The sequence below is a fragment of the Nymphaea colorata genome, chromosome 10 (genome assembly GCF_008831285.2).
Source record: "Nymphaea colorata isolate Beijing-Zhang1983 chromosome 10, ASM883128v2, whole genome shotgun sequence".
Taxonomy (NCBI): Eukaryota; Viridiplantae; Streptophyta; class Magnoliopsida; order Nymphaeales; family Nymphaeaceae; genus Nymphaea; species Nymphaea colorata.
The window spans coordinates 3,238,004-3,261,342 of record NC_045147.1 but is presented as its reverse complement, the minus strand read 5'-3'; the positions used below and the strand labels follow the sequence as shown (position 1 = coordinate 3,261,342).

General features: G+C 38.0%; 1 protein-coding gene across 4 annotated transcripts in view; it reads right to left on the bottom strand.

Annotated features, from left to right (window-relative positions):
* Nucleotides 1-637: 637 nt before the first annotated feature.
* The window catches only part of LOC116263167 (uncharacterized), a 48,890-nt gene continuing 26,188 nt past the window's right edge, over nt 638-23,339 (bottom strand). For 3 of the 4 annotated variants that reach the window (XM_050079816.1, XM_050079815.1, XM_050079817.1), the window contains 11 exons: nt 17,884-17,994; nt 17,702-17,792; nt 17,337-17,406; nt 7,174-7,356; nt 6,989-7,099; nt 6,660-6,827; nt 6,398-6,583; nt 3,386-3,691; nt 2,915-3,070; nt 1,750-1,880; nt 638-1,647 (listed from right to left, as the gene is read on the bottom strand). In XM_050079816.1, coding sequence (XP_049935773.1) covers nt 1,092-1,647; nt 1,750-1,880; nt 2,915-3,070; nt 3,386-3,691; nt 6,398-6,583; nt 6,660-6,827; nt 6,989-7,099; nt 7,174-7,356; nt 17,337-17,406; nt 17,702-17,792; nt 17,884-17,994 — 2,069 coding nt within the window. In that variant the 3' untranslated portion in view covers nt 638-1,091. The remainder of the gene's footprint in view (nt 1,648-1,749; nt 1,881-2,914; nt 3,071-3,385; nt 3,692-6,397; nt 6,584-6,659; nt 6,828-6,988; nt 7,100-7,173; nt 7,357-17,336; nt 17,407-17,701; nt 17,793-17,883; nt 17,995-23,339) is intronic. The other variant, XM_031642786.2, reaches the window with a different exon arrangement.

Genomic DNA, 23,339 nt, shown 5'->3' with positions numbered 1-23,339 from the left:
TAACAAAAGATTAGGTACATATATAGTAAGCGAACCATCTACCGAACTCCATCCATCTAAAAAAAAATGGATACTTGAAAGTAATATATATATATATATATATATATATATAGATATATATATATATATATATATAAACTAATATTAAATTTCTTCTCATTTTTCTCTTAACCATCCATCATGTTGAATGATGCTGAAATGAGATTACCGAATGACTCTAAAAAGCTATATATATTGAAGGACTCTAAAAAGCTATATATATGTGCGTGTGTGTTCAAATCGGCTAAGGTGAATTATCTGCAGATGTAGAGATTATGTGGCTAAAAATTAAAAATCTTATCATAATAGATAAAAAAAGGCACCACAAGAATACTTGTAATGGTTTATAATGCAGTAACAATTCACAGTATTTACCGACAATTTATCCATTCGCCCATCCAGCAGATTTAACTGAATGCATCTTTCCCTGGCGTCTTCAAGCGGAAAAGAACCACAAACCCGATACTTACAAAATATTCGCAAAAACAAGTAATTTATGAGAAATAAAAAAAAAAAAAAGAACTGTGGTTAAGCGTTGGTCATCAACATGATCCAATAAGCTGTCACAAGAACTGAACTGTGGTTTAAGCCTTGGTCATAAAAAAGACCCAATAAGCCGTCCCAAGAACTGTGGGCTTAAAAAATTGTTCAACAAGATCCGATGAGCTGTCCTAATACAAAAAAGATGACCTTCCCCCAACCAAGATGACCATGCCAACTTAATCATTTCTTAAGCAAAAGCTTACATCCACAGAGCATCTCCCATCATGGGAATGATTATTACAACAAATATTACAAAGAATCAATGGAAAAATTTTAAAGATGTAGAAGACCGTTGACCACCTCCAAAATCAAGGTCAAAAGACTGAAACAGAGGTTAGATTATACCAAGTACTTCACCCCACCCGGAAGAACTCGGGCCTCACGTGATGCCTAAGCTCACAGGACGCCGTTCATGCTTCAGGTATTCTTAAGTTGCAAAAATGCCACTCTGAGATGATCTTCCCGATCCAAGAGCACTCCCAGCTTCAGCAGGTACGGAAAGCAAATTACTATGCAGACTGTAGTGCCGTCAGATAAAAAGGGTGACCAAGACTAGTCCCAGCAGTCCTTTTAGATGAGTCTCTTCCAAGTCCACCGTTACCATCATTGCATGGTTTGATGTCCCATTGCAACTCATAGTTTGATAAATCATACACTCCAGGAGCAAAAATGCACAAGTTAAGTGGAATTACAGCTGAGGACAACGGCTCCAACTTGACCTTAGTCGAGCTTGATCCTGTCCAGACGTAGGAAGAGATGCTCTTAGAGGATTGTTTTCTTGATGGAGAACTTTGTGCCAGTAAGTCCGACAGGACCTTCCCACTATTACCCAATGATATTTCATGCCAACCTCCCTCTTCACTAGCACCAGATAACTGTCCAACATCACTCAGCTGAACTTCATTCTCTGCCTGATTGAACATGACTAGTCTGATAAATGCAACAGCATCCGAAGAGTTCTGGACAGTAACTTGAAATCTCATTTCACAAAAGGACTTGGCAAAATCATGAATTACTGTGTGGGGGCCTTCCATCAACCATGATATGGGGCACATGTTGTCAATTCTGTAAAGAATGAATGAAGACATTAATGGAAATAAACTTGTACCAAATTAAGCAGCAAAAGTGTGGCACCAGAAAGAGGAGATCATAAGCCATTTTGCTTGCCTGCAGTGACATATATGATGAGAACACAGAGGCAAGGAATCTGAAAGCCCATCTTGTTTAATATCATAATTGTTTTGAACTTGCTGTGAGATTAATATGAAATCAACTGTGCCCTCTTTACTTCCAACTTCCTGAATCAAAAAGGCATCCAAGATCACAAAATTAATCGTAAGAAAAGGACGAAAAGAATCCAGCTTTCTACTTTTTCTACTTACAGGTTTATCGTGGCAAGTGTCCTAGGGGCTAGGAGGGTTACTTTTAGACATGGACCTACAAATAAGTAACTAATGTGTCTAGTCCTTAAAAATTGAGGTGATATCCTTCGGTAAAATCACCATTGCTTACAACATCGTAGTATGGTATATCCGGTATGGAGACTAGCCATATGAGTGCAGGATGGATGTGGCTGCATCATTTGTCAAACCAAAAAAAAAAAAAAAAAAAAGAAAGAAAAGAAAAGAAAACCTTATGTCGGGACCATAATAAGACTGTATTGATTATGAGCCATCTGACCAACTTGATGGATAATCTATAAAATGTCGTGTCAAGTTACTTTTTCAAAAAGGTGAACTGCAATTCTGAAAAAACTTTACACATAATACCTAGTAAACCATCAATCAAGTTGATCGGACAGCCCATAAATCAGTCCATATAATTTTAGTGTTTACTTGGTCTACATATTCTTTGTACTAAGATTCTAGCTTTTACAAATTCTTACAACCCTCATCCTCATTGAATGTTTAATAATTCAACAAGAAAGATAGACACGACAATGATGGTGTAACCCTTTTTTAGAAGTCAAAATGGTATAACCAAATTTGGAGGTCAGAACATGGCTTTTATATATACAAGTGGCTCCTAGATTAAGCATAAAAGCACAGAAATAAACTAATGAAACAGATATCACCTAGTTGTCATTTTAGATCCCACTAGAATTGTGTTTTTAACTGTATGTGACCTACTCATGAATTTATGACTTGTGTCAGACTATTGCCCGGGCATGGAAGTTTAAAAAATATGCAAGCAATGATGAATTGTTAACAATTATTCTGTGATCTTAAATGCCCAAATAACAAATGAAAACGAACATCTAATAATAAAAATCATTCTCCATTAGCCACTATAACAAAGTAACCAAAATCACTTAAGTAGCTTGACATATTACCGGGCATGATTTGTTTTCCTCGCTGGATCTCTCATAAAGGTGGAAATCAGAAAGAGGTGAATTCGAGACATAAATCTGGTGCGCACTACTAGAGCATGGATGAAATCTACCATGCTCTTTGTCCAATGCAGAAGAGGAAATAAATGTTTGACTTTCCTGGAAGTAACAGCCAACAACTAAGACAAGTGAGTTAACAAAAATCAACAATACAAGAAGTCTTCCAGCAAACAATCCAGATTGATCTTGCAGAGCAAAATCACTCATTTAAACAAAAAACACTCTTATATGAAAAGCACATACTAATTGCAGCATTGTTTCTAAATAAAACTAGGTCCAATTGCAACACAGAAGCTGATTTAATCAGGTTGAACTTCAGCCTACCAACATCCAGATATCATTAACCCATTATAAACATAAATAACATGAGCATTCATACATAAAAACATTAAAAGCAAAGATTAGAGTGCATACAACAATCTTAAATAACTGAGATGCTTTTTGACCATCAGGCAACATCTGTCCAGGACAGATCGATTTATGTTGACCAATATCTATCTTATCAATGTGACTAGAATTTGGTGATCCATGTTCCTTCTCATCCTCCAAAATATGTGATGATAATGATGAAAGATAGAAGTGATCTCCAACAACCGATACTTGATGAAGCCAGAAGCTGTTGGTCCGACTATTGTTCACCACATCCATTCGCACAAGAAATTCATCTAATCTTGATGGAGAGCGAATTATCTGGAATGAGACATCTAAAGATGGAAGTACCTGCACAGAAGATGCCAGAAAAACTTGAACTGGTACCAGCTATAATCACATCTTCCAGAAATTAGTCAATGATCATTAGATGACTTCTGTTGTGAAGTAAAAAAGATTAAGATACGACAGAAAGAAACTGTGAAAAGTAATTGGAAAGCTATCAGCTTCATCGTGAATATGACCACATTGAGCATCAGACCACCAAGAAACTTAACACTCTAAACTAGCAAGTAGTAACAAACAGGACAATTAAAATGGAAAATGGTCCATGCTTCTGGTGCTTCTTAGTCCAGATACAATAGGATCAGACTCCTACATCTGTGCAGCTGACGAGATTCACTACTTACCAATATTTAAAAACTCACTGAGTCAACCCAGTGACTCGGCTCGGCTCGGCTCGACCCCCTAACGAGTCAGCACAGTAGGTTGACTCAGTTTACTTCATTTTTCAATATTTATTGCTGTTTATGGTTGATACATGTTAAGATATAAGTTCTCTTTGTTACTTTATTAAAATACAAGTTCAGTTTGTTAAAGTCAAGAAATATTAACAAAATTGATTGAGTTTTCTTAATGTTTTTGCATTCAACATGCTAAATTGCAACAATTCGTTGAGGATGAACTTAGTTGTGACTTTTCTTTGAATCATGTAAGTGAAAGTAAGTCATTTTACAAACTTGTTATGTTTAAAAGACAATTTTTATAGTTTTTTTTTTTAAAAAAGAGGTTAACATAACCCACTCCGAGTCACCAAGTTGACCTGCTGAGTCACAAGTCGAGAACAGCCGAGTCAAGTCCCAAGTCACTGGGTTTTAAAACATTGCTACTTACCGCAAGAAATTTGATTAAGTAGAACTGTAGATGTTATGCTATCCTGACCAATAGCATAGTCATCTTTAGCAATTTGAACCTTTCTATGTCAGATATTAATAATTAATTCTCATTCTATTACATTTTTATCATCTTTCAAGTCCATCATCTTGATTTTGGTCTCTCCCTTAGAATCGCGAGGAGAATTTTGGAGCCATGTTGTAGCCACAGTGGTGACTGTAGTACAAATAGGTTTTGGAGCCTGCAATGGAGTCATGTAATTGTTTTTGAGGAATGTGCAATCATTTATTTTGGGACCTATAAAAGTTGTTATCTACACGGTGTACATTTCACATGCAAGACGTTTAAATAGCACAGTAATATGTCTATAAAAGAGAAAATAGTTATTGTTTTGGATTTCTCTATATCACATAAATGGTGTGATTGAATTGACTAATTGTTGCTACTAATACTATCATGCCTCCTTTTCAATTAGCAGGTTTGACGATGATTCCATTTCAACACGTAATTTGACAAGAATCTAAATGAATACAGTTGCTGAACTGATTCTTCATATTTAAATATATGTTTTGCTGTCCAGAAGCATATATTTTGGGCTATGAGTTCCCAACTGGATACTCCAAACTTTGAAATTGCTTTTATAGAGGAAAAAGTTTCCTTTGAAAGGAAAACCTCTTACATGTAGTACGAGTGTGCTAGTAAATTTTGATTTTTTAATTGAGTCATTACTGTTTACTTAACATTGTACGACACAAATCATATATCTGATTAAGAATTTCATATCGTTAAAATTCACTTGTTATGAGTTACAGGCATACTATAACAGTGGATTTGTAACTCAGATAACATCCTTCAATATCTTAATTTATTTTACAAACTTGGATATAGCAACTCAGTTTTAGATAAAACCAACCAGTTTTTTTAGCATTTAATCTGTTTAAACCTCCCAGGACTTGACTAAATCTCTAGACTACAAAAAAATGTATTTTCATCATATCCTCTAGGACACGTACAATATCGATCATTGGAATGATTATCTTTCCTTTAAACTTTCATAGACACCAAATAATAGCTTCCCCTAATTTTTGGGTAAATGCTTGAAGATATCATAAAGTACTCTCTTATATACTGACACAATATCATCTCTATGATACCAACACCAGAGTTCCGATAGATTGTGGAGGAACACTATACAGCCTTACGCAGCAACAACAAGCATAATCATATCCTTGGCAAGGTTCATCATGGAATCCTTTTCTCAAAGTATGATCTTTCTCAGAAAAAATAATAAAGCTATGAAACTTGAGAAAATAGAAAGAATAACAGATAACTAAGAAACTTGTGAAAAGAAAAAAAATAACAGAAAACTGAGGGAACATGGAATTTTAGCATTCTTTTCTTTCAAAAATACAAAGAAACAATTAAAAGAGATTCTAAAATATAAAGAAGAAATAAGAATAGAAGCTACATTTTAAATATATAGAATGAGTTTCCCGAAGAAAATTGCCAAAATACTGTGTGATATTATTGAAAGAATAGGATCTCATATGTTTTTTAGACTATCTTCAAATTTCACAATATGTTGCTGTTACTCTTGATTACTTCTAAAACGTAGATAATATCAAGATATTTTCAAATTTTGGGAGATATCAGTGATGATGTCAAAAAAACTTAACAAAAATATTAATCAGATCCCTCTTCAAAAGCATGACAATATGCATGTTAAGGGTCAACAAAATATCATGGTGAACATATTTTACTAGGAAAAGTAACCATAAAATAAAAGTTACAAAGTCTTCAACACAAGAGTTAGTGATCTACTGTATGCTAAAAAAAAGGACAAAGCAAACGAAGTAAATTAGGGAGAAAATCACAAGATCAAACCTCCAAACTGTAGTGCATCCGCAGAGTTCTAAAGCCCATCTCATCTGATGGGTTTTCCATTTCATAGTACACCGACAAGTCCAAGGATATGCTTCCAACCATGCTTGCATGAAACCAAAGTGGCCAACGAAAACTCTTTAGACCTTCAACAGTAGCACCCTTCACATAAAAATTAAATGTGTACAACTAAATTGATAATTGTGATATGAATAAAGAAAATTTGCGTATCTAAGAACTTATCTTATTAACCAAATCATATTACCTTCAGGAAAATATACATGGAATTCTTCGATGAATTCATGACTATCTCTGTAGCATTATTTTCATCCGGGATAGTTAAAGTTTGAAGACAACAAGGGAAATCCAAGTCCAAATCCTTCTCTCTTCCAGGAATGATCAATCTAGGGTTGCTGATGGCCACCTTTAAGTTCTTCAGTAGAAACTAAAGTTATTAGCATGCTTATCATCTTAGGAAAAAAAAATTGTTATATGCTAAAAGCTTTTTAACTGTAGACTGAAAGAAACATTTCAGGACTCTATCATATGGAATTACTTTAAGAGAGAAGAGAAAAAGGCTTTGCCAAGTCATACTTTTACAGGTGATTTTGAAACATTTGATAACTCCAATATGAGGCGATGCAACTCTCCTTTATATGCCTCTTGAGGAATGTTGTGAATACAACCAACAAGTTTTGGCAGACTCTGACAGCAAGACACATGCTTCAGTTAGTTCTCTGAAAAGGAAAACTTGACAGATATTGGTGTACACAAGTCACCTTGAGCACAATAAACTTTAGTTTATGATCCCATGAGATCAGATTCTGTCTTGCTTTGTCCCCTCTCTTCTCTGCCAACTCAGAATCAAAGACACGGTGCCCAACAACAGAACCTGACAGTGTCCATCTTACCCCAACTATCTTTAGAATTCCAGGTATCTTTGGAGTAACGTTTAGTTCCACCTGAAAATAATGCAAATCAGAGATGTTTCTGGGTTTCCTGCTCATGCATATGTTTATGTTTATGTTTTTGCAGGAAACATCTTACATACAATTCATATGTTCAATAAGTTCAGCATGTAGATGTAACTGTACATAGTGCATGCACCATATTAGCAAGGAGGAAAAAATATTACTTGCTCCAGTCATAGCATACTCATAAGTCATAATTACATGAGAAATAACAACTCCAACCTATCATGCTATCTGCATCTTGCATTTCTTTCATTTTTTGTGACCTTGTGCACAGACAAAAAACCCAACAAAGAAAATGGGAAGTACAGTGCCAAGCATAGTTTTGATCTATTCTAATTGCACAAATTTTTATGTTTAATACTATAAGATCAAAGACTTGCTGAAATAAAGGACATGTGCAATGATCCTACTCTAGACAACCTAGGATTCGCTATTTATAGAACGACTTGAAAAGATCTACTTGCAGCTGTAAGATTTTGATATCTAATACCAAACCACCGAATGAACTTAGATGCAAGAGGAGGAAGAGAAGTGGGCTGCACGTCCAAGCAAGAGAGAGATGAAAGAGAGCAGCAACAAATGACGTCTGCCTCTTGTTATCATTATATACTAATCACGATTTAGGGTACATCATAAAATACACAAAATAACAATAACATTTACAAGTATGCCACCGCCCATGATGTGTTGGGCGTGTGGATCATATGGGTCGGGTCTGGGTGACCCGATCCATATGTACAAACTTAACAGCCCCCCTCAAGTTGTGCATGGGATTTGATCATGCACAACTTGTTTTTCAATTCCCAGAAATGGTGCCTTGTGAGTCCCTTGGTAAAAAGATCAGCCACTTGTTCAGACGTAGATATATAAGTGGGAACAATCTCATCTTCCGCAACCTTTTGACGAATGAAGTGTTGATCAAATCTCTATATGCTTAGTGCGATTATGTAGAACAGGATTGAAGGCAATCTTGATCGCGCTTTGGTTGTCACAAAATAGAGATGACTGAGCAATGGGAAGAGAAAGTTCCCCAAGCAGATGACGTAACCATGAAGCTTCAACGGTGCCTGCAGCCATTGCCCTATATTCTGCCTCAGTGCTAGATCTGGCAATTGCACGCTGTTTCCTGCTACTCCAACAAATAAGATTGGAATCAAGGAAGAGACAATAACCGGAAACCGATCGTCTATCGTCTGGATCACCTGCCCAATCTGCATCAGTATAAGTGGAAATGTTGTGGCCATGTAAAACAGTTGACTGTCTTGTGTAAATGAGTCCATCCCCAAGAGTAGTTTTAAGATAACGCAAAATACGTTTGGTAGCATCCATATGCCCTTCTGTGGGTGCATGCATAAACTGAGAGACTTGATTCACAGCATATACTATGTATGGGTGTGTAAAAGTGAGATATTGCAACATGCCAACTATACTCCGATAGAAACTAGGATTTGGGTATGCATCACTCCCATAAGATGCATTTAATTTTGTATTGAGAACACTATGTGTATTTATGGGCTTGCAACTTGTCATATCTACCTTATCCAAAATATCAAGAGTGTATTTATGTTGTGTAAGGGTTAATGTGCCACATTTTCTATCAAGCTCAACATCCAAGAAATACCATACGAGATCCTTCATCTTGAATTCTTGTTGCAATACCTCCTTAACATGGGATATATGACATGAAGAGTTTCAAGTAAAAACTATGTCATCTACATATATAAGTAGCCAAGTGGTAACTTCACCTGAATGATAGATGAATAAGGAACGATCAAGTGAACTTCTGAGGAAACCAGCCTGTTGTATATGGAGGGAAAATCTATCGAACCATGAACGAGATGCTTGCTTAAGCCCATACAGTGATTTTTGTAATTTGCACACCCATTTGGTTGGATCATTGGAAACATATCCTGGAGGTTGTTCCATACAAACTTCTTCCTTTAGAAAGTCATGAAGAAAAGCATTTTTAACATCCAAGTGATATAAATTCCAACCATATGAGACAGCAAGAGAGATGATAACATGGATCGTTCCCATCTTGATGACTGGACTGAAAGTCTCATCATAATCTTCCCCGTACTGCTGAGTGAAGCCTCTAGCCACGAGTCGAGCCTTATATCTATCAATGCTCCCATCAGGTTTATACTTGAGTCTATAAACCCATTTTGAGCCCACTACATTCTTACCATCTGGACGAGGAACAATCTTCCATGTTTGACATTCATTTAAGGCAACCATTTCTTCATTCATGGCCTCGATCCAATGTTTGCTTTTGCACGCTTGCTCATAGCATTTTAGCTCCACCTTTTTGTTCAATTATGTCATGAAGAGCTAAAAATCCAAAGAGAAATTACCATAACTTACCCATCTATCAATAGGGTGCCGCACACATTTTGATCTACGTGGACAAGTAGTGGCAGTTTCTGGATCAACTGGAACTGATCGTCGATTATACACTATTCCTGAAAACCGATTAGGTCTGTCTCGGGCTCATCAATAGTTTTGTCACTTTGTGCCTGGTGTGTATAAGCTCTTTGGTCTAATATTTCAACATTCATCCATGAGTCATATACATCATTTCTAACATTAAGTGTTGCATGTGGCTCCTTGATATCCTTCAACCTGAGCTCATCAAAAACAACATGTCGTGAAATATGCACACGTCCAGTTTTTGGATTGTAACAGCGATAGCCTTTATAATTTTCTACATAACCCACAAATCTACACATGACAGCTCGATCTTGAAACTTATTTCTCAAAGAAACATCAACATGAAACAGATGCATCTAAAAACACGTAGCTCATCATAATTTGATTGTTCTTGATGTAAAATAAAGAATGGAGATTTTCCTTCAAGCATGGATAGTGGCAGTCGATTAATAACATGAACAGCAGTATGGAAGGCTTCAGTCCATAAAGTCATGGGCACATCAGTGTTATGCATCAAACTGAGAGCACTTTCAACTATGTGCCTATGTTTTCTTTCAGCAATACCATTCTGTTGTGGTGTGTGAGGACAGGAAATTTGTCTAGTGATCCCATGATTTAGTAAGTACTCAGTAAATTCATTTGAAATGAACTCACCACCACCATCACATTGGAAATGCACGATATTACTAGAGTATTTGTTTTGGACCAAGGCGTGGAATTGGGTGAACAAGCGGAAAACTTCTAATTTGTTTTTCATGAAGTGGATCCAAGTGTAACGAGAATAAGAATCAATGAAAACAACATAATATTTACTCCCAGAAGAGGAAGAAATAGGAGCAGGCCCCCAAACATCAGAATAAATGGTGTCAAATAACTTCGAAGCTCGCTTATTTATTGATTGAAAAGGAAGAGCATGGCTCTTACAAATATGACAGGACTTAGACTGGACTTTTGTAATAGTCCGTCTGCAACAAGACTTTGAATGAAAGACCGACTACAGTGTGCTAAACGACCGTGCCAAAGAGATGGCATATCATACTCTGTGATATTGACTTCACTACGACTGGGAAAGGATGAATCTGAAACACAAGACTTAGACACTTTTGGAGCTTCTTCAATGACGTACATGTCTCCTTTGCGAACACCCTCAACGAATGTCTTCTTGGTTCGAGCATCCTTAACATAAACAAAAGAAGGAGTAAACTCAACAGAGGAATGAGTATCATCAATAAGCTTTGACACATAAATGATATTTTTGTTGACATTTGGAACAACAAGAACATTCTTTAAAGGTATTGAGGAATGAGCCATGGATAAGTGTGCATTTCCAATATGTGATATTTTGTGATGGGAACCATCTCCTGTGACAACTGAGTCTTTCGCTAAATAAGAGAGAGCACTAGAAAGCTTACCTGCGTCACCAGTTACATGAGCTGCAGCACCAGAATCCACATACCATTGTCCTTCCTCATTTTGCTTGACATTGATTTTAGACAACGCTGTCATTAGAATCTGTTGCACATCAGGGGAAATGTTCGATGTCGCAGTCATGTTCGAAACAGATGACCTGCTGCCTTATTGTCACGCCGGACCTGTTTTCCCTTGTTATGTGGGTTATGCCAACATTCTGACTTCACATGACCTCTCTTATTGCAATAAAAACAAGTAGGTATCCTTCGTGGTACATTTGCTTGTGCATTTGTGTTAGGTGTAGGAAGGATACCTCTCCCCATCCCTGCTTGTGAGTTCCAAACTCTTGGACGACTTCCTTGTAAAGCATGGGTCCCAGTGACCAATACATTGTGACCGCCAGAATGAACTAATTCATGTCGTTGTACACGACTTGCTTCATATTGAATCAACTTTGTTTTCAAGTCTTCAAAAGAGGGAAGAATAGGCAATACCTCTAAAGCAGTGCAGAAAACATCAAATTTTGGCCCCAATCCACTCAAAGTCTGCTGTACCTTGTCCTTGTCACTGACTGGATGCCCTATGATGGTAAGCTGATCACTAACATTTTTTATCTCATGTATATATTCCAAGACTGAACGTGTACCTCGCTTGATATTCTGAAATTGCCTCTTGAGTTGTAGAAATCTCGCTTCTGATATTTGAGAATATGCGGTAGCAAGTACATTCCACAACTCAAGTGCTGAAAGATCATCATCAACACCCGCCAAAACTTCCTCTGATAGTGTGGAGGTGATATAAGCAAAGAGAGATTGATCATGAGCCATCCACATCTCATATTCAAGGTTGATTTCTGCAATAGTCTCTTGAACTTGCCCTGCAGCATTCTTCACCTCTCGCATAATCCATTCGGGTGGCGCAGGTGTGGTGCCATGGTGCCATTGAGATGTCCATAGAAACGGTGACTCTTGATGAACGGGACTATTTGACGTTTCCATGTCAAATAATTTGTATGATTTAGCTTTTGTGAGATAAGTTGGGAGAGTAAATTGGACGACAAGATGCTGGAATTGCGGTGGGGATCCATAAATGCAATAATCAGAAAATATGAGAAAAATAGAAATTTTGAGATTAGGGTTAGGTGGCTGGCGGTAGGGCAGATTAGGGCAGACAGTAGGATTAGGGCAGATGGTAGGGTTAGGGCAGATTAGGGTAGACGGTAGGATTAGGGCAGATTAGGGCAGATGGAAGGATTAGGGCAGATTAGGGTAAATGATAGGATTAGGAAAGATTAGGGCAGAAAATTTAAGGGTTAGGGTTAGGGCAGAAATTTGGGGATTATGGCAGAAAATAGAGATTTGAGGATTAGGGCAGAAAAGAAACAAAGATTAGGGCAGAAATTAGAGATTCTTACCGAACATTCTCAGTGGCAAAACCTGCTCTGATACCATGTAAGATTTTGATATCTAATACCAAACCACCGAATGAACTTAGATGCAAGAGGAGGAAGAGAGAAGTGGGCTGCACGTCCAAGCAAGAGAGAGATGAAAGAGAGCAGCAACAAATGACGTCTGCCTCTTGTTATCATTATATACTAATCACGATTCAGGGTACATCATAAAATACACAAAATAACAATAAGATTTACAAGTATGCCACCACCCATGATGTGTTGGGCATGTGAATCATATGGGTTGGGTCTGGGTGACCCGATCCATATGTACAAACTTAACAGCAGCTTCCTCCATATTGCTGAAAAAGATCTATTAGACAAGGAATGAAAAAAGGCATATTCCGACAATGATACAGACCAAAGTCACCTGGACGCGCCCGAAGGGTAGCCGCATGCGCGTCAATGCGACACGCATGCGGGTGCACTGCCGATTTGGCACTGACGTGGTGGAATTATTTTGACACGCACCCAACCTAGGTCAAAGGTGAGTCGGGTGTGGTCAAAGTGTTTGGACGTCATATTTGTCTGCACTTTTAACCTTTAATTTTTTTCAAAAAAAAATATTTCATTAGCCCCAACGGGCCAGCGATGGGTTTCATCTAGGAAACCCTGTTAGCTGCTGCTGCTGCTTTGGGCTGTCCATCCATCACCCAATGAGCTCCGGCGACAGCTCCAGCTCCTCCGACAACCTCTCGTTCAGCCGGTGCTCTTCCAGCAACTACTATTGTGCTCTCGCAACTACAACAGCCAGCCTCTTGTCCAGCTACAACTCTGGCGGCAACTCCGACGACGACAGCTCCTCTGGTGACAGCCTCAGGCAATGCTTATTTCTCCACCAAAAAAAACCAAAATCAAGTTTAGGCCTTTTTCTATTTTTCTTCTTTATTCTCTAAAATTTAGGGCTTTACTGTAAATCGTGCTTGCCTAATCTAATTTCTTCATTAATCTTCTTCACAATCTTCAATCAGTGTTGTTCTTATGATCTTATCAATTTCTTCTATGTTGAATCAGTGATGTACCCTTCATTTCACTGTTGTTTCTGCCCTATTCTCCATGCTTCTGTTCATCTTCTAACCAAGCCTATTGTTCCTCTTTTCACTAATTTTCTGTGGTGCATGTAGTGCTGACTTCACGCACTGAATGCATTAGTATTCCTATAACCTCTATGGGTTTACATGCTACCGAATGACTGAATGCAGCTGAAAGTTTAATAACTGTGCAATTTCCGGTGCTCCTCCTCAGTTATATAATAGTCAGTTTTTTTGTTTGTGCTTGTATGAGGTTTAAGTCTAACAAATCCTTATGAATCTAATGACTAATAATAAATCTTTCTACCAACTATTTTTGTTCGTTGTTATTTATTTTGGTTGAAATTATATATATATATATATATATATATATATATATATATATATATATATCCGCACCCGCACTGAAATTGTTTTAGGCTATGCGACACGAACACGGCAGATTTGATCACGTACCGGCGTCGACACTTCAACACGCCGATCCCGACACGCGGACACGCTTGGATACGTTTTGGATCAGGTCTGGGTCAGACCCGATCTAAACCTCTTTTATAACCCGACTTAAGTCTTAACCTCAATTTTTTTTTTTTACGTTTTCACCGTCCACCTTTACCCTCAACGATAACCGGCGACAGCAAAGTTCTTCAATGGTGGGCGACAGCGACGACGACGAGGTCTGACGATCGACGGCGGCATCCGGTGGCGTCCAGCGACAGACAGGTAAGTGTTTTTTTTTTTTCATTTTGATATTTCACAGCTAGGGTTTCATGCTTCATTTGGGTTTTTCTTGCCGATTTGGGGATGTTTTCATTAGAAGATTGGACGGCTAATCCGTCGATCTTCATCCTATTCTTCAATGCTATGTGCGATTTTGCCGATTTGAGGATTTTGCCTTAGTGCTTTCTTTCTTATGATTTATGAGATTGTAAGAGTGAATTATTAATTTCATGTTTTTTTTATTATCATTTTTAATTTTTTTAATATAATATTCGCCGTGTCCGCGTATCCTACAATTTTGAAAATTGTCGTGTCTGCGTACCCGTAACCGTACCCGTACCCATAAAGTACCTGTACCCGTATCCGCGTGACATAGGTTTTAGGATTTGCCGCATCCCGCACCTGCAACCGCACCCCGCACTTAGGTGACTTAGATACAGATACCAATTTGCCGGTTGTCAACAAAGCCATGTTATGCTGCAAAACATGCAGAAGAAAAGAATCTAGGACTGATAGCTCATGTCTTGCGATGACAGATAGACATATATGCCTTTGGATTAAATGACAGAGCTCCTTTACTACATATGCAGAACAATGAGTGACTTGTTTCCAAGATTGCAACAACTTTTTCCTAACATGATGATGTTCAAGTCTTTATCTAGCCAAAAGCACATTTCCTACTTTATCTGCTGACATATTAAACTCTTTAGATAATCATTCAAAGCCCATAAACCAGAATGATGCAAAAGAGACTAAATTATCCCCCAAAAATTTGTTGACTATGCATGCTCAAGTAGTGACATTCCTGGCATGATTTGTGTGCCAGAAGCTCTTGATTGATGCTCAGCACACTACATGACTCAATTGCACCAGATCATGCTTGACACTGATTTTGATGTTGTAGACTAATAAAGAACAATAGACAGATTACATGCTGTTGCTTCTATTTAATCATAAAGCAGATTATTGGATATCAGACGGAATTTGAGAAAGAGAAGTGTGTCTCAGTAAAAATGAGAGAGATATGCCTCTGGCAAAAAGTCCATTCAAGTGTTCTTTTGATGGTCTCCTTGAAGACATCAGGTAAAATTGACAGTGTTCTTCTTTATGGATTTCACACAACTTCTACTTTACATACTTCTACACTTATGCAGGTTCTCATACTAAAATTTTTTAATACACTAGTACAGCTTCTGAAACTTCAGAGGGAAGAAACATCCATAAAGGGTTATTTAACTTACTGCTTAGAAAATTTAACGGGCATTTTTAACCAGTTTTATTGATCCAATATGATCGATGCCCAATCAAATCTTCACGAACACTCTGATCCTGCTTTCTAACTGGATTAGTTTGGTATTTCGTCTAATAATAGAATGAACACAGGAGTGTGATAACCAGATGTCTACAAAATCAACATTCAACAGGACACCAATTTGGACATGGAAAAGAGTCTGATACCAAAACCATGGAAACCAAATAAAACACGTGAAGATTTATTTACAGGCCTTCCTTGCAAGGGGCAGTCCATAATTTAAAGACCTCATCCAAAAGCATGCACTTGCACTGGGAAGCCCAGATCAACAAGGGCAAGAACATGAAGGAAGTCATATGTGCATTGCTAAAGCTGCTCAGAATGCACCTTCTGATCACATGTTGGACATTATATCTATATGGTATGTCACTCAAAAATATCTGGACCACCTAAAGTTAATTAGTTGTTTCCTTCAATGCAAAACAAATAAATGTCATTTAATGGGTAGATAACCTTGTAATCATAGATTCTCATACTGTCCTGTTAACAGGACAGCTACAAGCAAAGAGAGAGAATATTCACTGGAAACCGAAGACTAATATAGAGCCTTAAAGTGAAAAATGAACTAGACATCTGCTTATGAAATGAAAGGAAAGCCAAAAGCACAAGGAATGGGAGTGAAAGGTTAAAGGTATCCACCATAGTGCAGAGGATTGCCTCATCTTCAAATTATACAACAGTGTGGAAGCTCAAACTCAATCCTTGCATGCTAATTCACGGTATATGTTGATAGCTGGTTGAGAAGCTAATAAGAATGTATGCTATATGAACAGGACAAGGTTGCTTTTGTAACTAAAGAAAAGCAATCGGAATGTTCTCCATATAACAAACATGTTGGGGAATCAGTTAAGAAATCAAATCAAAAAATAATAAAAGTTAAAATCAAGAACTGCCATATCTTGACCCAGAACAAAACATTTTCTTCAATAAACGGTGTCAGTTTGTATTTCTGTTAATGTTGCCAACATTGATGTTGATGCTGGATCCCTTTGCCGACTGATATGCATCAGTCCATATTTTCCCATATGGGGCTATTTTCTAGTTTTCCAATTTAAAAATTCATCAACAAATATCATATTATTGAAAAATTACTATTTTCCAACCCTATATCGGTCATAAATATTTCAGTTTGCAGCTGATACCATGTGTATCAGCCCATACGGCTAATAGACAGCTAACACTAACAATATATTAGGTATTCTTCAACATGAAAATATGGAAGGCCTCTTGGATCTATAAATTCAGCAAAAACCTATGTCACATAGGTGCAGGTACGGGCCCTGAAATGGGTGCTGGTGCGGACACCCGCGCATAGGGACACGGCCATACATATATACATTATGTATATATATCTGAACATTAAGTTCAGCCATTTCACATGGTTTTACATAACATACTTTCACACATAGCTTGCATCATGGAACAGGCTCCATCCAAAATTACGAAATTGATAAATAAAACAGTCAATATTAACACCTTGACTGGAAGAATGAAATGACATGATTCCAATTTGTATACAAGAAACATGGTCCAAACACCCATTCCAGAGAAAGAATGCGCTTGTCAAAAATGAACTGTCAGAAAATTATATGCAGTGATAGCTATTTATGAAACTTACAGTAATGGCATCATTTCCCTTCAGTACAAAATCAACCTCTGGCGTAGAAAATGGAGCACTGGCATGTTCCCTGCCATCATTCATTTAGATGAACATTATGTCTCAACACAGATACTGGATAGGAATCAGGAGCTTGCATGATGTTATAGAAAGACAGCATGGCACAAAGCTCAGGCTTCTGTCGTAATAGGAAGGAAACAGAACGCAATCAACCATGGCTTGTCCAAGCACAGGTAGCCTGACGTAAGTGCATGGAAATGAAATACAGAAAATATATGTAGACTCAGTTCATTGCAAAAGATAAAACAGGCAAGTCCTATCATATCTTGCACACAATCACACACCAAGTTGAAGTTGAATCATACCCGCCGTTGATAGTATTTCTGAATTCAGCATCATCAGGAAGTGAGATGTCTAATGCCACCTTATCCTCATGGTTCGCAGGCTTTAGAGTCTCTGAAAAGGACATTTTTTGTATTATTAATATGCTGTATTGCTGTGCCCATGACAAACATACAACCAGCAGCACAGAAAGACTGTATTCTACCTGCTTCTTTAGTGTAGGATCTTGATGAGAACTCACAAAGGAGGTAGACTCCCTTAACGTCAATGGGGATTTGAAGAGGATTTCTGAATTCAATATCCACCCTGATCATCTCTGCAAAATTTAAATAGAATGAACATGAGACAGATCAGATTATTGGGAAAGAACTTACAAAGAAAGCAGCAACAAAATACAACAAAAGAAGAAATGAATAGGACAAACTGTATCAGAGCCCAACATCATAAGTATAGACTGGACAAGCAGATCTTCTTAGAACAACATATCAGAACTAGTCAAGCTGCCGAACTAAGCCAGGGCAAAAGGAGGAGGGAGGACGACCGTGTGCATTTTCATATATCCAAACCCCCAATTATTTGATTGAATATCATAGTAAAAAGGTACCATCAATGTTTATGATACTCTCTCCAAATTTAAACTAAATTTAAACAGCTTTTCCATGATGAATTTAATTTATATTTGGATCAAAATGGTGTATTTAGAAGCAGCATAATGGACTCAACACATTTCAAGCATAATGCAGTCTTAACTTATTCCATATCATTGGGACCCATATTCAGAATTGCATTTGATAATTGGCTACAAATTCATTTTTCTTAAAATAAGCCAGAACTGAATTTAACAAGTACCAAATGTTTTGATTCCAAACCCAGATGTAAAGATAGACAATTTCTGCCATGAGAAAGGGAGCAAGCTATTTTTTTAACTTAATGCACTTAGCAAAGGGTATCCTTAACTTAAAAATACCTGACAAATATTGTATGAGCTAATATGCCAATACTACGTAAGATGGGGATTAAATTAAAATATTAGTTTTCTGTTAATATATCTTCTAATTATGAACCAAACTTATAAATTTTGAAGCCATCAGTATTTTTTAACATTATTAGTCAAACATCTTGCTTTTCTAAGTAATCCTTCTCTGCATTATCTACCATAAACCTATCTCTACTTCCCAAAGCAGATGTTTCTGCTTCCTGAGTAGCTTTCAATTTTCAAAGAACTTAGTTTGTTTTCTCTAATCACTCATTTTTAAAGAATTCAGTGGGCCTTTTGAAGGGATTTAGCAGTTCCTGTAAAGAATGTTTACATTTTGTGTTCTGCATTCCTCCATTTTCCAGAAGTCTTTCCTCTCCTTCTGCTTGGTAGCAGCTTCAGATTCGAAGAAAACCCAGACACCATCTATCCATTTCTTCTTTCCTTTTGGTTTTCGTTGTCGTTGGAGAAAGAATAAAACTCAAAATCTATTGATTACCTACCCTAACCCTTAGTTAAGGGAGAATTAGGGTACAAAGCATAATTACATTGTAAACCAAAAAGAAATTAAAAATAATTAAAGAACTGGTCAGGTTCTTTAATATTCAAAAAACTGCCTCATCGTCTACACTCCCCCTCAAGCTGGAGTATAAATATCTACCATGCTCAGCTTGTTACAACACTTTGAAAATTCACTAATTGCAAGAACTTTAGTAAAGATATCAGCAGCTTGTTCTTCAGAGGCCACGAGTTGTAGAGACCACTCCTCCTTGAACTAAATGACAAATGTAATGACAGTTCACTTCAATGTGTTTAGTTCTTTCGTGAAAGACCGGGTTATTTGCAATATAGGTGGCTTGTCATAGGTAGTTGAACTGGAATGTCAAGGCTTTCAAACATGGATTTGACTCACGTCATTTCTGCTGCCATTTGAGCCATGGCCCTATATTCTGACTCAACGCTGGACCTTAAGACAACATCTTGTTTATTGCTTCTCCAGGATATAAGATTCCCTCCTACAAAAACACAAAACTCAGTAGTAGATTTTCTATCTTCAATAGATCTTGCATAGTCTGCATCACTATAGGCTTGGACATCTAAGGTTTTCCCTTTCTTGAATAGTAATCCTTTACCATGAAAAGATTTTAAGTATTTGAGTATCATCAATGCAACTTCCCAATGGATCTTCATTGGTTTTTTCATAAAGTGACTCAGCTTCCCCATAGCAAAACTAATATCCGGTCTTGTAACTATAACATAAAGAAGCTTTCCAACTAAAGATCTATACGCCTTAGATTCTACATGTTTTGACTGCCCATCATGTAGGTGCAATCACGGATTCATGGAAATGGTGGAATGGGTTGGATGGTGCATTGAGGTTTGCCCTTCCACAAGGCAATAGGGAGATCCTGTGAGTCAGAGATAACCGGAGGTGAGGAATCAGGCACACTTACCTCAGGAAAAGATGATGGAGGAGAGCCATGTGAGAGACCTTGTCGACGAGAGTAGACCAAAGGAGGATCCAAAAAAACGACTCTGGGATGGTGATGGCGGACTTGGAAGGGACATAAGCAGGAAAGGATGGGCGTGGCAAATATGGACAGGACTCAAAGAATGTGACGTCCGCACTGACATACTCTTTCTGGGTGATAGGATCAAAGCACTTGTAGCCTTGTTGGTTCTTGGGATAACCAATGAAGACACATTTTTGGGCTTGGGTAGCAAGTTTATCTCGCTTTGGGCCAAGGATATGAACATAGCACGAGCAACCAAATACACGAGACGGAGTTTAAAACAATGGGCGATTAGGGTACAACATTTGAATTGGAATTTTGTTAAGTATAGATTAGGACGGTAGGCGATTAATAAGATAACACGTAGTTAGGATCGCATCCCCCCAAAAATAAGATGGTACATGGCTCTGTATCATGAGAGTACGAGCAACTTCTAACAAATGTCGGTGCTTTCTCTTTGCAACGCCATTTTGTTGTGAGGTATGTGGACAGGTGAATTGAGGAACAACTCTATGTTTTGAGTGAAATTGTAATAGATTGGATAATTTGAATTCCAAAGCATTGTTAGTGCGAACAGACTTAACAAAAACTCCAAATTCAGTCTTCATTTCAATAATAAGATTTTGAAGTACAAGAGGAAACACTAGGCTACTTAAGAGCACAGAACTCTTAGCCAGCGACAAGACTCAAGCGACCTAGCCGCCAGAAAGCCCAGCCTTCTGTGATTATCCTTGATACCCTTTAGGTTAACCCCCCCTTCGGGTTATATACAGCTCGATTGCATTGGGTTCATTACATACTAAGTCTATGACAGACCCGGTAGACCCAACTCTAAACCCCCCTTAACTCATAACTCCTTGACTACTAATATATACTATGATGACGACTCACATACATATAGCTGCAGAACGTTCCTTCAACAAGAAAACCCAACTAACACAAGAGAAATCATCAACTACGACAAGATAATAGCAAAATTTAAACCTGCTAGCAGTACGGCTAGGCCCCCACACATCGACATGAAGTAAATCAAACATACTATGACTTGAAGGACTTGGACTTGAAGGAAAACTACTCCTAGTGTGCTTCCCAAGTTGACAGGCTTCGCACTGGAGTGACTCTGATATAGAAAGTTGAGGAAACAAGTAACGAAGTTTTGACACTGATGAATGCCCAAGTCTAAGATGCCACTGAAGACTGGTAGGTGTGGACGGGACTGAGGTAGCAGTTGTACCCACGGGCTCGGATAGAAAATAGACTCCCCCTTGTTCATAGCTTCTACCAATCATCCTCGCAGTCTGCAAGTCCTAAAACCAACACGAACCAAGATCAAAAATGACTCTACAGTTCAAATCATGAGTAAACTCTTTAACTGAGAGAAGGTTAGTGGGAAAGTCAAGAGCAAACAACACAACACGTTATTCACAGTTGAACAATCAGAAACTTTCACACTACCCCAACCGATAATAGAAGAGAATCTCTCATCTGCAATGTCACAGTGGTACGTGGGAAGTGCCCACGTACCCATACCGATATGGCGGTATGTCTTGGTACGGTTCTTTCTCCTTTCTCATAGACAATAACTATGTCACTTTAAATGAACCTGACGCCTCTTCCTCCTTCTTCTTTAACTTCATACAATATATCTACGACAAAAATGGCATCAGTTTCTTACATTTATGTTACCTTTTTTGTTGATTTTATGTATATAATTAATTAAAAATATATAACTATCGCTGCACCATCGTACCAAGATTGGCAACTCATACCCGCTTCCCTGTACCCGTACCTGTACCTATGAGACATAGTCTTCTATAGAAAGTGCATTGAAATTTACCACGTACACCTCCTGAACCACGACAACCTCTCCCTCTACTGAAGCCCTCCCACAGCCTCTTGAGACAGCTAATGCTGAAGAGGGTGCATCTGTTGAGGATGGAGAGAGAGTCACAGCTAGACGACTTAGCCTGTAAAAGGTCTCAGTAAGGTCTGAAATTTCAGCCCAGTTAACATTTAGGCTTTGGCAACTGCAAAATCAAGAGATAACCCAAATAAAAAGTTCTCCATCATGTGCTGCTCAAAGTGAGTTTTGTAGCATGACTGGCATGGGGGACGTAGCGCTTTGAGTCTTTCATAGGCTGATTTTACTGAAGCAAAATACTGGGCCATATCTGAGTCGCCCTGTTGGAGTTTAAGAAGTTCTTCTTCAACCTGCAAAATTTTGTTCATATTCTTATTGTGAGAGTAAGTTTGCTTCAAAAATTCCCACATACGTTTGGAAGAGATATAATATGCAATAGAAAAGTGATATGTGTCTGCATGCTATTCACAATCCATGAGATAACAATATTGTTATCTTCCTCCCATGTATAGTATTTTCCTAACTTACTTAGGGGTTCCTCCTCTTCAATAACATGTTTCTTTTTCTGCCCCTTAACAGACATCATAAATACATGGAACCAGATTTCATCGTTTGAGCCATCTAGCTTCATAGTTGACCCAAATGAAAGAAGATTTCTTGATATTTTATATTCTCCTTGCATATCAACTATCGTATCCGTCTGCTCCATAGTATAGATTAAAACAAAATATCTGCACACTTTACGTAGACTGTTGAACCAGGAATAATATAAACGTGCAAACTGAACACATATAGCTAATAAAATTCACTCAACAGATTTTAGCTTTTGTATACTAACGTGCAGGCAGCAGAACATCTACACCAAAAGTCTCAATATCACGAAATTGTTACCATATAACGTCTGATGATCATATCCACGAGACGTACTTAACCCAGCAGTCCTCCACTTGGCTGCTTTGATCATATAACGACGTCAGTCCATAAGATTTTAGACGACGTAGACTCCCACACAACTGCGCCACTTGTTCCTGTTGGTATCCACAACTGGAGTCTATTCACGCACGGTCCTGGGCGTGAGCAGACTCCTTCACGCACGCTCCTTGCTGATGGTAGCAGGCCAGAACAGACGGAAGAAGAATGGAGGAGAGGAAGGAGAAGAGGAGGTCACTGGAAGTTTGATGGTCGCCAGGAGACTGTAGGGATCATGGCGCAGGCTCTGATACCATGTTGCCATTGGAGAGAGAATAAAACTCGAAATCTATTGATTACTTACCCTAACCCTTAAGGGAGAATTAGGGTACAAAGCATAA